General features: G+C 39.6%; 1 protein-coding gene across 3 annotated transcripts in view; it reads left to right on the top strand.

Moving 5' to 3' along the window:
* The window catches only part of TBC1D5 (TBC1 domain family member 5), a 325,080-nt gene that overhangs the window by 265,672 nt on the left and 46,455 nt on the right, over positions 1 to 12,953 (top strand). For all 3 annotated transcript variants that reach the window (XM_075051907.1, XM_075051919.1, XM_075051928.1), the window contains one exon: positions 4,187 to 4,452. In XM_075051907.1, coding sequence (XP_074908008.1) covers positions 4,187 to 4,452 — 266 coding nt within the window. The remainder of the gene's footprint in view (positions 1 to 4,186; positions 4,453 to 12,953) is intronic.

Genomic DNA, 12,953 nt, shown 5'->3' with positions numbered 1-12,953 from the left:
AGTTTCTTGGATTGCACGTGGCCCCAGCCATATACTGTGCTTGCTGATTCATAGGAACTTGCCGGCTTTTAAAGCTTTGCACCTCTGTCAAATTCTGTTTAAATCAGTTACATTAAAAGCTAGCTACAATTAAAATGGAGTGGATTAAAAAGCTCTTAAAAATGGAGAAAGGAGCAGAAATTAAAGCTGAGTAGAGTGACTGCAAAAGCATCTTTTTTTATTTTTTTTAACCAGGCTTTAAAGTTGGGGAAGGCTGTCAAAAATTACTGCATTCTACTGCATTTTCTTAATCTTTTTACTTATTTATTCTTTTAAAAAATGGTTTCAAGAGTTGCCTAAACTTGAAAAATAAGTTACTTGAAAATTCCAAAAGAAACATTTCAAGGATTTTGAAAAAATAAATAAATCATAAAGCCCAGACAAGAATGACACCTGTTGGAAACCTAAATTCTAAGGAAACAAATGTCCATTAAATCTGTGTAGGAAGGTAAGTTCATTGCACACATATATACAGGTTACACACTAAAGGAGAGGAGAAATTGTTCAGAATAGTTCAGATAGAGGAATAACTGAGATAAATTTATCTCAACACAGTGACATTTAGAGTAGGTCAGATGTGGTAAATCTGTTTTAAGATTGGACTAAAGAGAGAACTGGAAGATATAACATTAGGAAATGTTTCTGCAGTGAGCAAAGAGATGGATTAGATCAGCTACCAGGTCTTTTTCATCTTTAATTCCACAGGCTCAATGATATATTTAAAATATCTTGGCAAATCTCTAATATATATTGCTTACTTTATGATATATAAAACTTTTTAATCCCTCATATTCATATATTTGTCTCTTATCTCTCATAATGGCTACTTACTGAAGAGAGAAATCCCTTTGAATAAGGCTTGCTTAAAACAAAACATTTTTATCTTAGCAGAAAACTGCAGAGATTGAATCATCTTCTACTGCTAGTTTAAAAATATACCATTCACATTCAAGGTCAGTGATGCTTATTGTGATGAAACAAAATTGTTTGCTTCATAGATGGAATTCACATCTCTTTGGTACTCATATTTTTAAACTGATGCCTTACTTTTAAATGCATCTGCTGATAACTACAACATAATCAGCATTTTTCTTGTAATTGTTGTGCATGTCTGCTACATTTAGATGGCTAAAATGTAGACATTGATCCGTGTTTAATGCCTGAAATCATCCTTTGTATTAATATATCAGACATGTAAATGGTAAGACGTAGATACATTGTTCTTATTTTCCAGAAGCTCAGCTCAGTTTTAATGTACCTCCTCCAGAGATCTAGCACCTTGTTATTGTTCATTTTCTGAAGCTGTGATTCAGAGAAATTGCACGATAAATTTTACCTCAAAATACTTTCACTGAGACCACCTCTTGACAAGAAACTTAGATAGCATCATTATTTATTTTTCATGATTGTGTATGTGTTCTGAGCTGATGATTAGCAGTGTCAGTTAATAGCAGAGCCAAATCACACATAGGTATTAAGAGCTACGATAACTATCCTTTCTAGTTCTCAAATAATTATAAAACATTATGGCATGTTATTGTTGAAAGCATTTTTTAAAATCATGTTTCAAACATAACAGCTCAGAGGAGATTTTTGGTTTTTATTGTTCCTGTAAAGTGAAGTTTCTCAAAAAGTCTCTTTCCAACCGTCTGAAAAATGCAAATAAACCAATTTCTCCTGGTTTTTATTTATGTCAAAGCAGCAAATTAAACAGTGTAGAAAGAAAACTGATACTTAGTATTAAGCAAAATATAGCTGAAAAAAAAGAAACAAGAAAGAAACAAGCTGATGGACGCAAATACACAAGCATCTGTATCGGCTTTGTCTCCTGCATCTGTGGACCATCATGATTCCAATGATGCAGTTAGCTCAAAGCATCCAGTGGCTTTGTTGCTCGGGTAGCCTGTCAGAGAAAAAGATTTACTTCCAGTAAATATCACTTTTTGTGCAAAGTCAAAGGGGGTTTTTTGCTGATTGTCAAGACTCTAGACCTAGAGACAACACAAACCTCAGGCTCAATATGCAAGCCATTATCTTCTTTCTAAGCTGATGTTTCAGGTGAGTGAGTGATATATATACCACCCCAATCTTGGTGATTAGTTTCAGTAGACTGAGGGGAAAAAATTTGCCAGATATACTAAGGTTTGGATTCTGAATCTCAGCCAAGTTATTACTGATATGACCCCCAAAATCAGTGATGTAATTAGATTCATTGCAAACTGTTGATAACTGTTTGATACCTGCTAAGCCAGCACTTGGCATTTCTTCTTCCGCCTTCAAAGCTACAATCTTCGTTGTCTTTCTAGAATGCAGAAGACATTAAACAAAGGGCCCTGTGCTGACTCTTCTGATGCCACATATATGTAATGGAATAGAAAAAATCCCTTTTTTTTCCTTAAGTGTCTCTGCAATACCTCAGGGAACTGATTAATAACCAAATCTGCTAGGCAGTAGCAGAGTAAAATTTAATAGTAATAAACATTTTACCACGTCCTCTTCTTTAAAATCATTGGGACCTATTCAGTTTGCTTCTGAAACCATTTGGGACTCCTGCAAGAGTATTTTACAGTTCTGAAGATGCTCTCCTTGTAGTGACTTTGTCGGTCATTCTCAGGTGGCTACAGAAAGACTTTTTGTAATATTGGCAGCAATTAATAAAATGGGGAGACACAGAAACATCCTGTAATCGTTATTCAGCAGTCATTCCTTTCCAGCTTCCATAAATTGGGAAGCAGCACTTTGTCCCAGCCTCTGTGCTGCGGTTCCTCAAAAAAAATGCTACGTGCTGTCTTTCTTCATCACCAGTATGTGGCAGAAGGGCCCCGTACAGCTTGGGGCTGTATCTCATGAGCGTGCGGGCTCACACACTTTCTTCTGCTGTCTCTCATTTTAACCGTATCTATTCTGAGTCTAAACAACTCAGCTGTTGTTATTTTCTGAATATCTTCTATATGTGTGCGCGTGCGTATATTATGTATTCTAAAAAAAAACATGTCTCAAGACAAATAGGGAAATTATATGAAAAACAAAATCAAAATTACTTTTCCAGGTGCTTGCGCATTTTACAAGTCACCCATATTAATTCATTTGTAGTTTATTTTTAGTTAAAATTCCCCAAAACATTGCAAAACTATTTTTTCCCCAAGTACAATGATTGTATTGTTTTTAATTACATGTATTTCTTCAAATTTTTTAAAGACAACTATTTGTATCACTGAACTACAGATCAGTAAAATAAAACCTCAGGAGTAGAAAGCTCTCTGTGATTGTGAAGGGTATTTCAAACATTAATTATATAAAACAGGAAAATATTGCATGAACAAATAGTAACGGCTTTGCTGCTCCCTGGGTTATGTGAACACTTCTACTGGGAATTAGAAGCTTTTTTGTCTCTTTATTTTAGACAGATTAAATGGTTCGACAATTTCCTCATTCTTAATGTTGCATATAACTGAAGTGAATTAAATAGCCACTGTAGTTAAAAATAAAAAGTAACAATGATAAGGATCATGATCCAGTATATGTGTTACATCCTGAAACCATTCTTCTGCCAAAATCATTTTAGAAATCAGGATTCCTGTTAAAAAGTGCTTGGCTTGACATGGCTGGGCTAGGCAGAAGGTGAATTAAGAGCAAGAGACATATAGCTCTGCCAACCTAAAAATACAGTCTAGCGTTAGTTTTGCTTGTTGAAAGAAATGTTTGGGTTTGAGTTATTTTAAACATTTAAGAGCATTTAATCTAACAGAAGTAAATATTAAAGCAGTCTTTGAATAGGAAGTGCAAAAAGTCAGTTTTATAAAGTTTTCAATGCCTTAGAGCCTAGATTGCTTTTTGTCACTCTTTGGTTTTTTCATTTAAAAAGGCAAATTAAGAAAATTTGTGCAAACTTGCTTTGTTTGGGGTCAGTCTGCATTTTTCAGGAAGAAAGGGCCAAAACAATTTGTCCACTACCGGTTGGGAAGAATCCACACCACACACAGTCCCTGTGGTTCCTGTGTGTATTACAGTGCGACTGTAGTAAAACACCTTCTTTGTAATGTTCAAGTCTTGCATTTTCTTCCCCCTTTTTTGAAGAACAATGCATGCATTGCTGTACCTGTCCAAACCGCTGGCAAGGACGTGATGATTTCTCCTCTTTTTTCAGCGCCAGTGCTAAGGCTGCCCCACTGAACATTAACAAAGTCTCCAACAGCTTACTGAATTTTGGCCGAAAGCTCATTGCTCCGGCTATGGCTTCAGGCGGGGCTGTGGGTGCTCCTGCCGGCGGGAGCAGCTTTCCTCCCCCTGCAATGCCCATCAGAAGCACAGTGGAAGCCCCCCAGCACCACCAGCAGCACCACCACCAGCACCACCAGGCACAGCAGCAGAGGATGATGAAGTCTGAAAGCATGCCAGTTCAGCTGGGCAAAGGTAAAGGTGAAACGTGTGGCAGCGCCGCGACAGAGGGGAGCTTCAATGTCTGTCTGAGGAAAGTCCTTTTATTGATTTTATATTGATGGGAACATATTTGGAGGAAAAAAAACCCAAAATTTTGTTAAGCAGGACATCTAGGCTAAGTACAACAGCCCATTTGCAATGTAATACAGAATTAGATGTTATCTCAAGAATGTACAAATACTATAGGAAGTTTTGAACCCTTAAAAAAATATTAACCAGAAATTATGTCAGACATAGGAACAAACTACACCGTTACCATAAACATTAGCCAATTAATTTTTCAGTCTTTTAAATGCAACATATTTTTAACTGTAAGACTAATGTCATATAGGGGTTTTCAGGTTATTAGCACAAATCCCATGCATAAGAATATTAGCTAAATATGAGTGAAGGAAGTTAGATCAATTACAGAGTAATTCTTAATAAAGAAAATCTTGTTCCCTTCAGAATGGGTGGAGCTTATTTGAGAAGTTATTTGAACAATAACAGGTATTTGCCTTTTAATGATTTGTGATGGCCCTCTGCACTTTCTCTGTTTAGTAAATACTGCTTCTTTTTCTTGAGCCTTTTTTTTATATTTCTTGAGGACGGTTTATTCGAACAACAAAGTCACAAGCTCAGCTTTGGTGGTTGTTTCCTGTACTCTGCCACGCTCAAGGTGTGTTACTGCTTTTCATCTTCAGACAATTAAGTTCTTTGCAAGGAGTATCTAGAGTGATATGGTATCTGCTCCTTCTAGCAACTCATCCTAAGTAATGGTTACAAGTTTGAGGGCTGGTGCTCGTTGCCCTGAACCATTACGTAGGATTGCATCGTATTTTTCACCAGATTTGAAAGTGTAAGAGAAGGGAAATAACACTTTGTAGCTGAAGTTGGTGTTCTTTCTTTTCCTGTAGAACCCATATGGTCCAAAGTTAGTCTTTTCACGATGCACCGCATCCCTAGCAGACACTGAGGGAGCAAAATTGAAAAGTACAACCATTTTCTTGAAGCAGAGAGATACAGGCCCTTCTGTAAGGGCCACTGCAGCTGATTGGCAAAATCCAGATCCACAGCTTCCCTCAGAATCATAGAATAACCTCAGAAATTGCTCCAGCAAGGGTTTTACAGTGCAAATGTCAAACCAAAACGCAGTGAATCCTTGATGCAAACAATAGAAGTAAAATCAGGCATGGAACAAAATTATTTCCACAATTCTGGAGAGGATTTTTTGTTTGCTTTTTTAAAAAAGTTTTCCATACTTCCCATATCGCATTATTCTTTTTTTACCTTTTGGGTTGAAAAGTGGTCCTTGGGTGGTTATTTTCTTTCCCTGCTTAGTATAAAAAAAGTGTACAATTTGAAGCAACTTCTGTAGGTGGAATCAATTGTAGCTTAATCTTGATGTAGCTGGTCAAGAACAACCCTGTTTACACTTGTATGTGCCAACTAATATGTTGCATGATCCAGAAATGCACCTGACACTTTCCATACAATAATGCGGATAAAAAATTGTAGTTGTGTGTGGTCAGTGTCACGTACAAGCTGTGCACGTATTTCTGTATCAACAGAAATTTGGAGATTTGGTAAAGTTATCAAGAAATTATGCAAATTTATGATGTAGGCCACAAAGCATTTTCATGGTAAGAGGAAATAAAACATACTGCAACGCTTCAGTACCTGCAGCTTCCTCTCACCCTATTCTGTCTATCCATATTTGGTACCGCACTTGCAGAAGTAATTTAAAGGCAACAAAATGTAAATATACATTTTTTAATCAGTTGAGATGACAGTGAGTTTCGGTTTACATATTAGTTCCATGCTGGTTGTTCCAGGCCTGTACAGTTATCAGTACAGTATATTGCCTGTAGTTGGATAGAAATTTTAAATGACAGCAGCTAACTACATTTTCAAGTGCCATAATTTATATTTTTAAAGAGGAAACCCAAAATGGCAAAGGAAATATAAAGCCTCTTAGAGGCTGCCCAGTGAATTCCCTCCGAAGTAAGTTTAAATATAGGAATAGCTTAGTAAAAAAAAAAAAACAACCCTATTTGCAATGACACTGTGGCAGAGACAGGCTAAAAAGACCCTTTGGGAGCATGATGCAGATACCTTTGTAAGCAACTCAGCACCACCTCCATCACCTCTTAAAAGTGAGAATAAGTCTTTTCAGTTCTGCGCTGAAGGACAGCATCATCACCTCAAGAAAGTGCTGTACAGCATCTTCAGTGAATGAGGGCACTCCCCACAGCTCTCAGAAGTTGCAGGTACTTCTATCCCAGGCTTTAAGATTTAGGATTTAGAATATAGCCATGACCTGAGAAGCTCTGATCCCCCTTCTGTTTGTGCTAAACTTTTTATATGCCTTTTTACCTTCTGCACTGGCTTTTTTCAAACTCTGGATGCTGCCCTAGCTTTTGAGTATCTAAAAGCTATTTGGAATGGTTTGTAACTAGAAGGCTCCCAAGTTACTGACTAGCTGTCACTAATTGTCTTACGTTCCTGTTCTTCACTGTGTTTTCAGCTCTCCTCAGCCTCCTAGAGCTCAGTTATTTAGCTGAGGTAGGCAGAGGCACAGATTTAGGAATTAAATAGATAGATATTTGCACTTAAAATTGATCTAACACTCACGGATGCTCAGTTGAATGGTATAACAGCCCAAAGTGCTGTAAATCTGACAGGCATCAAGTCATAAAAGAAGTCATCTATTTTTCTCATATTGTATTAGTCCTTTCATATTTTGAATGCTCAGGTAGCGCTGATAATTTAAATTAACATGTAGAGGGTTATAAGTTTGAAGAGATTAAAATAATTGCCTGATCTACTTTTTTATTAAGTGTGAAGAAGACCTTGGTAACAAAATATCTCGCAGGACTGGCAAAATAATCCTATCCCAGCTTTAACAGCTCTGTTTAGACAGTTACCACTCACGAACCAGCAGCAGTGACAGGTGTGATTCGTACTGCCACCTCCAGGGGTAGCGTGTGGTGGACTCTAGAGGAGGGATGGTTGGTTCACATAATCGATAGCAGTTATTTCTCACTCCGAAGTTTTGGTCCGTGCTGAATTTCTTTAAGAAAAAACGCATGTAATTTAGATAATGTAAACAGAAAAAGAGTGGATGAATATGAAAAAAACCATAACTGCAAGCCTGTAACTCCAGATGAGTCTTCAACATTACAAATCACAGTTGAACAAATTATCCAGACACCTAATTGGAAATTCAGTTCCTCCTAATATTATATTAATCCCATTCAGCCTGTCCTCAGCACAGCAGAAGATTGGGTATCATTACTGATTACTTATGCAGGGTAGCCTGCTAATAGAAAAGGGATTAAAATATTCCCTTGATCCTACACAACGCAGGAGTTCATTGGCACAAAGGTTGAATCCAAATCTTGAGTTCATTGGATTGTCAGTTGAGTTTGTTGTCTTGAAAGACAAAAATATTGATAATGAAAAAATACAGGAAAAAAGCAGAATTGTTGCCCTTTGTGTTCCACTGGATTCTTGAGTGTTCAGAAACTGGATACTCTTTGATTATGAAACGGCAGTGTGTTGCCAGAAAAAAAGCATTTCTCTTTCACTTCTTCCCTGATAGTGCCAGATACGGTTTTCCTTCTAGGTCCTTTCATGCTGAAACCCAAAAGGTTTTTGATTTGAATGCCACTTTATCACAAGGACAAGTTAGAGGACCAGTTTGAAGATGAAGTTCTGCCAAACCTGTGATCAGCTCTTCAAAGGGCTTCCAGACTACTGTTTGGTTGTACGAGTTGATGCTTCTGTGGTATTTATTGTAACACGAACAGAATTTCCACAGCCACCGAATATGCCCTAAAGAAGTGATCTCTGTATTTAGAATTATTTAAGAACTGTGTCTAGAAAACGAGTACGCTTTTTCAGAAGGAAAAAGAAGTTGTCCTTACTGATAGCAGAACTGAATAGAAAATAAAGGAATAAACCACTGATTAACAAATGCTTTTATTTTTTTTTCCTTTTTAAAAAACATACGTATTCTTAGGCAGTTAGGGAGTTTTACTGATGGTAAGAACGTGATGCTCCCAAACTGGCAGAAGGACGCTGTCGGTGTAGAGTACCGGACACAGAACGGGTTTGATCGTTTCAGTGTAGACGCTGGTATCGGTGGGTCTCTTCAACTAAAACACTGCTTTCTCGCACGTCTCTGGCTGCAGCGTGTCACGCACCGGTTACTGACGCTTCCCTGCCCCTCGGCCGCCCTCTCAGGACGCCGCTCGTGTCGGAAGCAGGGTCTTCCACCTCGAAACGCCGGAGGTCGCAGCTCCCTCCCTCACCGACCTGCATTCCCTGGGGAAAGCCACCCGCTAACGCTGCTGTTGTTTGCTCCCCAGGCGAGGCAGGCGCCGGCGGCGAGGCTGGGCCGCCGGGCCCCGGGCGGCAGCGGCCCCCTGCCCCCCCAGGTACGGCTGCTGCCGAGGCCGCGGCTCCTTCTGTGCTGTGCCCCCAGCCGTCCGTCCCCCCCGCCGGCTCCCCCCGCACCCCTCCCTGCGCGGCGGCTCCATCCACTGCCATCGTCCATCCACCGAGCGGCACTGTTGGGCCGGCAGAGGAGAGCGGCTTCACTTCACCTCATGGCTGGCTCCCTCCCCGGCCGCGCTCCCTCCCCGGCCGCGCTCCCTCCCCTCCCTCCGTGGCCCGTCCCTCGCGTTCGCTCCACGCCGGCAGCCGTCTTCGTTGAAAACGTGTCTTTATTTGCCTTGCGCTTCGTAGTCCGTTCCACACTTTGTCACGGGGGGCCGGGGGGGGGGGGGGGTTCGACCGGCGACGTCTCCCTTTCGTGGCGTTGCTTCCTCCCGCGGTGGTCTGGCTGAGGCCGGTATTCTGAGCTGCACCTCTGCTGTCGTGCGCCTGGCTAAAGGGGAGCTTACCGGCCGTGGCCTGAAATAGTAAGCGTACGGATTTGTGAGATGAAGTGGCTTGAATAAATTTTCAGAGTGCTGGAAGCCTGCGTTCCTATTTCAGTGCAGGAGAGAAAGGGAGACTGATCTATCCGAAGTTTAAAAGTTCTGTAAAACTCATATCACTCTTTTTGCAAGGTTTAATGCTCTACAGCCTGGCTACGGCAAATACAGAGTAATAGATGAGCAGATCTGAATGGGTTTGAATTATAGATCGTGCCTTGCTTCTGTTCTTCTTGGTATCTTTGCCCTTGCTCTCCTTATAACTATGAAAGCTATTCTTTTCCTCTGCAGGGGCCAAACAGAATGAGCCGTCAGTTTCGTGTGCCTTTGGTGCGTCTTCCTCTGATTTTTCATATATTTTAGTAGAGACCTCCAAAGTTCATGGTTATCTCCCCTGTAACTTAACTCAAACTTAGTAAGACCTAAAGCTTGCTTTTCTTTCACCGTAAGTCTTCTCCACGCCTCTCATCATCATCTTTTACGTTATTATAAGTCCTTTATTATAGATCACATTACATTTAAATTTTCCTTCTTCTTTTCAAGACACTGCAGGTCTCCACCCTCTGCCCTGCAGCAATACCAACAGTTCGGTCCCTTTTCGCACTACCACATCTGTGTATTTTCCAAATGGTTTTGAGGCAGAGCATTTGTAAGTCTGGGGTCAGCCCCAGTATTGTTCGCAACAGGCAAGTAGCGAGCCAGTTAGAAGCCAGCACATGGAGGTAACGCCGCTCCTTTTTACCTCAGAAGTGCGTATATTTTTAGTGCGTGAAATTCTGTGCATCATTCCTGTGAACTATTTATGCATTTTAGCATGCAGATATATATATATTTTTGAGACATCCTACGCAGTAATGTGTTCTGACTACTGCTTACATCAGGGATCCTTAGCTATTTGTTCAGTGTGCCTCATAAGCATTTATTTGATTTCTGTGCTTGGGGTTTCTTCAGCCTGTTTCCTATAGGCTTTAGGACCTTCTGGTATATGCTTAGATGGTCAGAGATTAAATTTCTCTAATCTTCTTTTAAGGAAACATAATGTATTCATCTGAGATTGATAGAATGAGCAGAGAAAAATGAGAGTTTTGATTCAGCTGTCTTCCCAGGTTGCTGATTAAGCTGCTAAAGAAGAAGGGGATGAGTTTGGTTAGTTATTAACTGTAGTTATTGCATCACTTTACAGAGTTTGATTCTACAGGGAGAGTAAGAGTTCTGTTCTTTTTTTTTTTTTCTCTTTCTTTCCTGAGGAATAATCCAAAATTAGAAACTCTCTCAAATGACCTTGTTAAGCTATTGAGTGAGGAGAACATACCACACTGCTTATTAAGAAAGATGCAGAATCAGTAAGACACACAACAGAGAAGATACAAATGGCATTTTGTGTAATCCTCCCAAGGTCCTGAAATCTTCGCATTGGTGCCACAGGATTATTTCCAAAGTTACATGAGGGTTGTTAATGCCTCAGAAATCGGTGCACACATAATACATCTGAAAGACTTCAAAAGTGTCATGGTGACTTCAGTTAAATGTTCTTGCAGTACCTTCACTAAACTTCTGTTTTGGGAGAATGATAGGTGGCTTTTTTGTTACATTAGGGAAAACATGCATGATTGGTGTGACTTGTCCTTCAGCTTTCTTATTTACAGTTGTAAAAATGATGACTCCTCTGGAAAATGGAAAAGCCTATTACAATCCAAGAGCTCTGCTTTATGACTTGCAACACACTGTAATTATTCATAAATGCTATTCTTTCTGTCTTGCTTAATTCTTAATCATATCCCCAAATAATCCATGTCACAGTGCTGTTCACAGGATTGGAGTCAGAATAAAAATTTAGTGTTTCCTGATGATAATTTTCTCAGATTTGCTTATTCATGCAGAAAGATCAGGTGCATCCTAAGCTTTCTTCTTACCTGGGTATAAAACATACAGAAATAGTATTTTTATCACTTTTTTTTTTCACTGCATCTCTATCTTAGTTTCATTACAACTTGTATTGCTTTTACTTTTCATCTTCATTATATTTTATAGTCCATAAGAACAAAATTAGTCAAAGCTCTTGGTGTTATTTGAGCAAATTCACTTTTAGGACAGTTGCATTCTTCTGTCCACAAAATCTCAGCTGTACAGGAAGCTGTTCAGACTAAGTGGTAGGTGGTAAGTGACTAGAGGAGGGCTGGGAAGAAACAGAAAAATGCAGTTGAAAGAAGTTGGTGGGATGGAAAGAATATATAAAGGAAAAAGTTGGAATAAGGAAGTTGCACAAGCAGAAGAGGCAAGGTGGAGGGGTCTCAAGAAGAAGAGGAGGCAGGCAGAGGAAGGTCCACAGGAGTAAGAGAAGCAGGACATAAAATGTAGGAGGGTCACGGGAGAGATGAGCAAAATAAGGCAGCAGAGAATGAAGAAGAAGGTGGGAAGCAGTTTATATGCCAATTTGCTTCCAGGAAATGGTGAGAATATTAAACCCAGAACCTTTCTTGGGTTTTGTCCTTTTTGGTCTGTTTTGTCACATGTGATGTTTTATTCTATGCTAGTTCAATCTCTTTGCATTTAACAGTCTTCTAGCTAAGAGGAAATTTTAAATAGATCTGTATTTATTCCCTTAAGAAAATGTGAATTGCTGGTTTCATGTGACTGCGGCTGTGCAATATATGCTGTGTCGGTCAAACACCACGGAGAACTTGGCTTGGCCTTTGTCTCCGCCTGGCAGGTGGCCAAGCACGGCACCACTGACTTCTACACCACTTCGAGGACAGTTACCATTCTAGATCCTAAATGACTGAATTAAGATATTTCTGTATGAGTAGGTTTTGCCAGTAGTTTCCTTTTGTTTAAAATATTTGATCTCAACAGAGCTGGTCTCCTTTTTCATCTAAATCTGAATTCCTTTCTGTGTTTTCTGCAGCCTTTTCTGCCTCTATTTTCTTTCATTTCTTTGTCTTTTAGTTTTCTTTTATTTCTGTAGAAACCTGTATCATGAGGGAAGACCACAGTGCATAATGAAGGGGAGACTAACCCATTCTGGAAAATGAGTTAGTTTCGTATTTTCAGAATTCGCAGTGCATCCACAATGACAAAACGCTACATTGTAAGGTCTGTGCAATAATATGCATCATATCTGGGAGTAAAACTGGCTTAGAGGGTGGGAGCAGCTCAGAGCAAAGAAGGATGAACCACTGGCATCTGTGAGGGAGGTGGTTTCGAATTCTATCACAACCTCACAAAAGAGATGAAGCTGCATCTGTGACATCTGAATGATGTAGTTTCAGAGGATCATTCTTGACGCTGTAGATGGTAACATGAAAAGCACACCGAAAACAAAGGAAAAAGGAAGAACATAAACAGACTGATCAGAATAGCCGACAAAACAAGAAAAGGGAAGAATTCCGGAGCTTTAGGTTTACGTGCTATTTTACTTTCTTTCAGAATGAAAAATTCTAGAATTGCATTGGGTCACTCTGGATTGACTTCCTCATACACATAATAGAAAGGCTTTTTAAAACTATCATCTGTCCTAATGGAACATTTTCTTAACGAAAGTTAATGAAAACT

The sequence above is a fragment of the Buteo buteo genome, chromosome 2, assembly GCF_964188355.1.
Source record: "Buteo buteo chromosome 2, bButBut1.hap1.1, whole genome shotgun sequence".
Classification (NCBI taxonomy): domain Eukaryota; kingdom Metazoa; phylum Chordata; class Aves; order Accipitriformes; family Accipitridae; genus Buteo; species Buteo buteo.
This window is presented reverse-complemented; position numbering and strand designations above follow the sequence as displayed.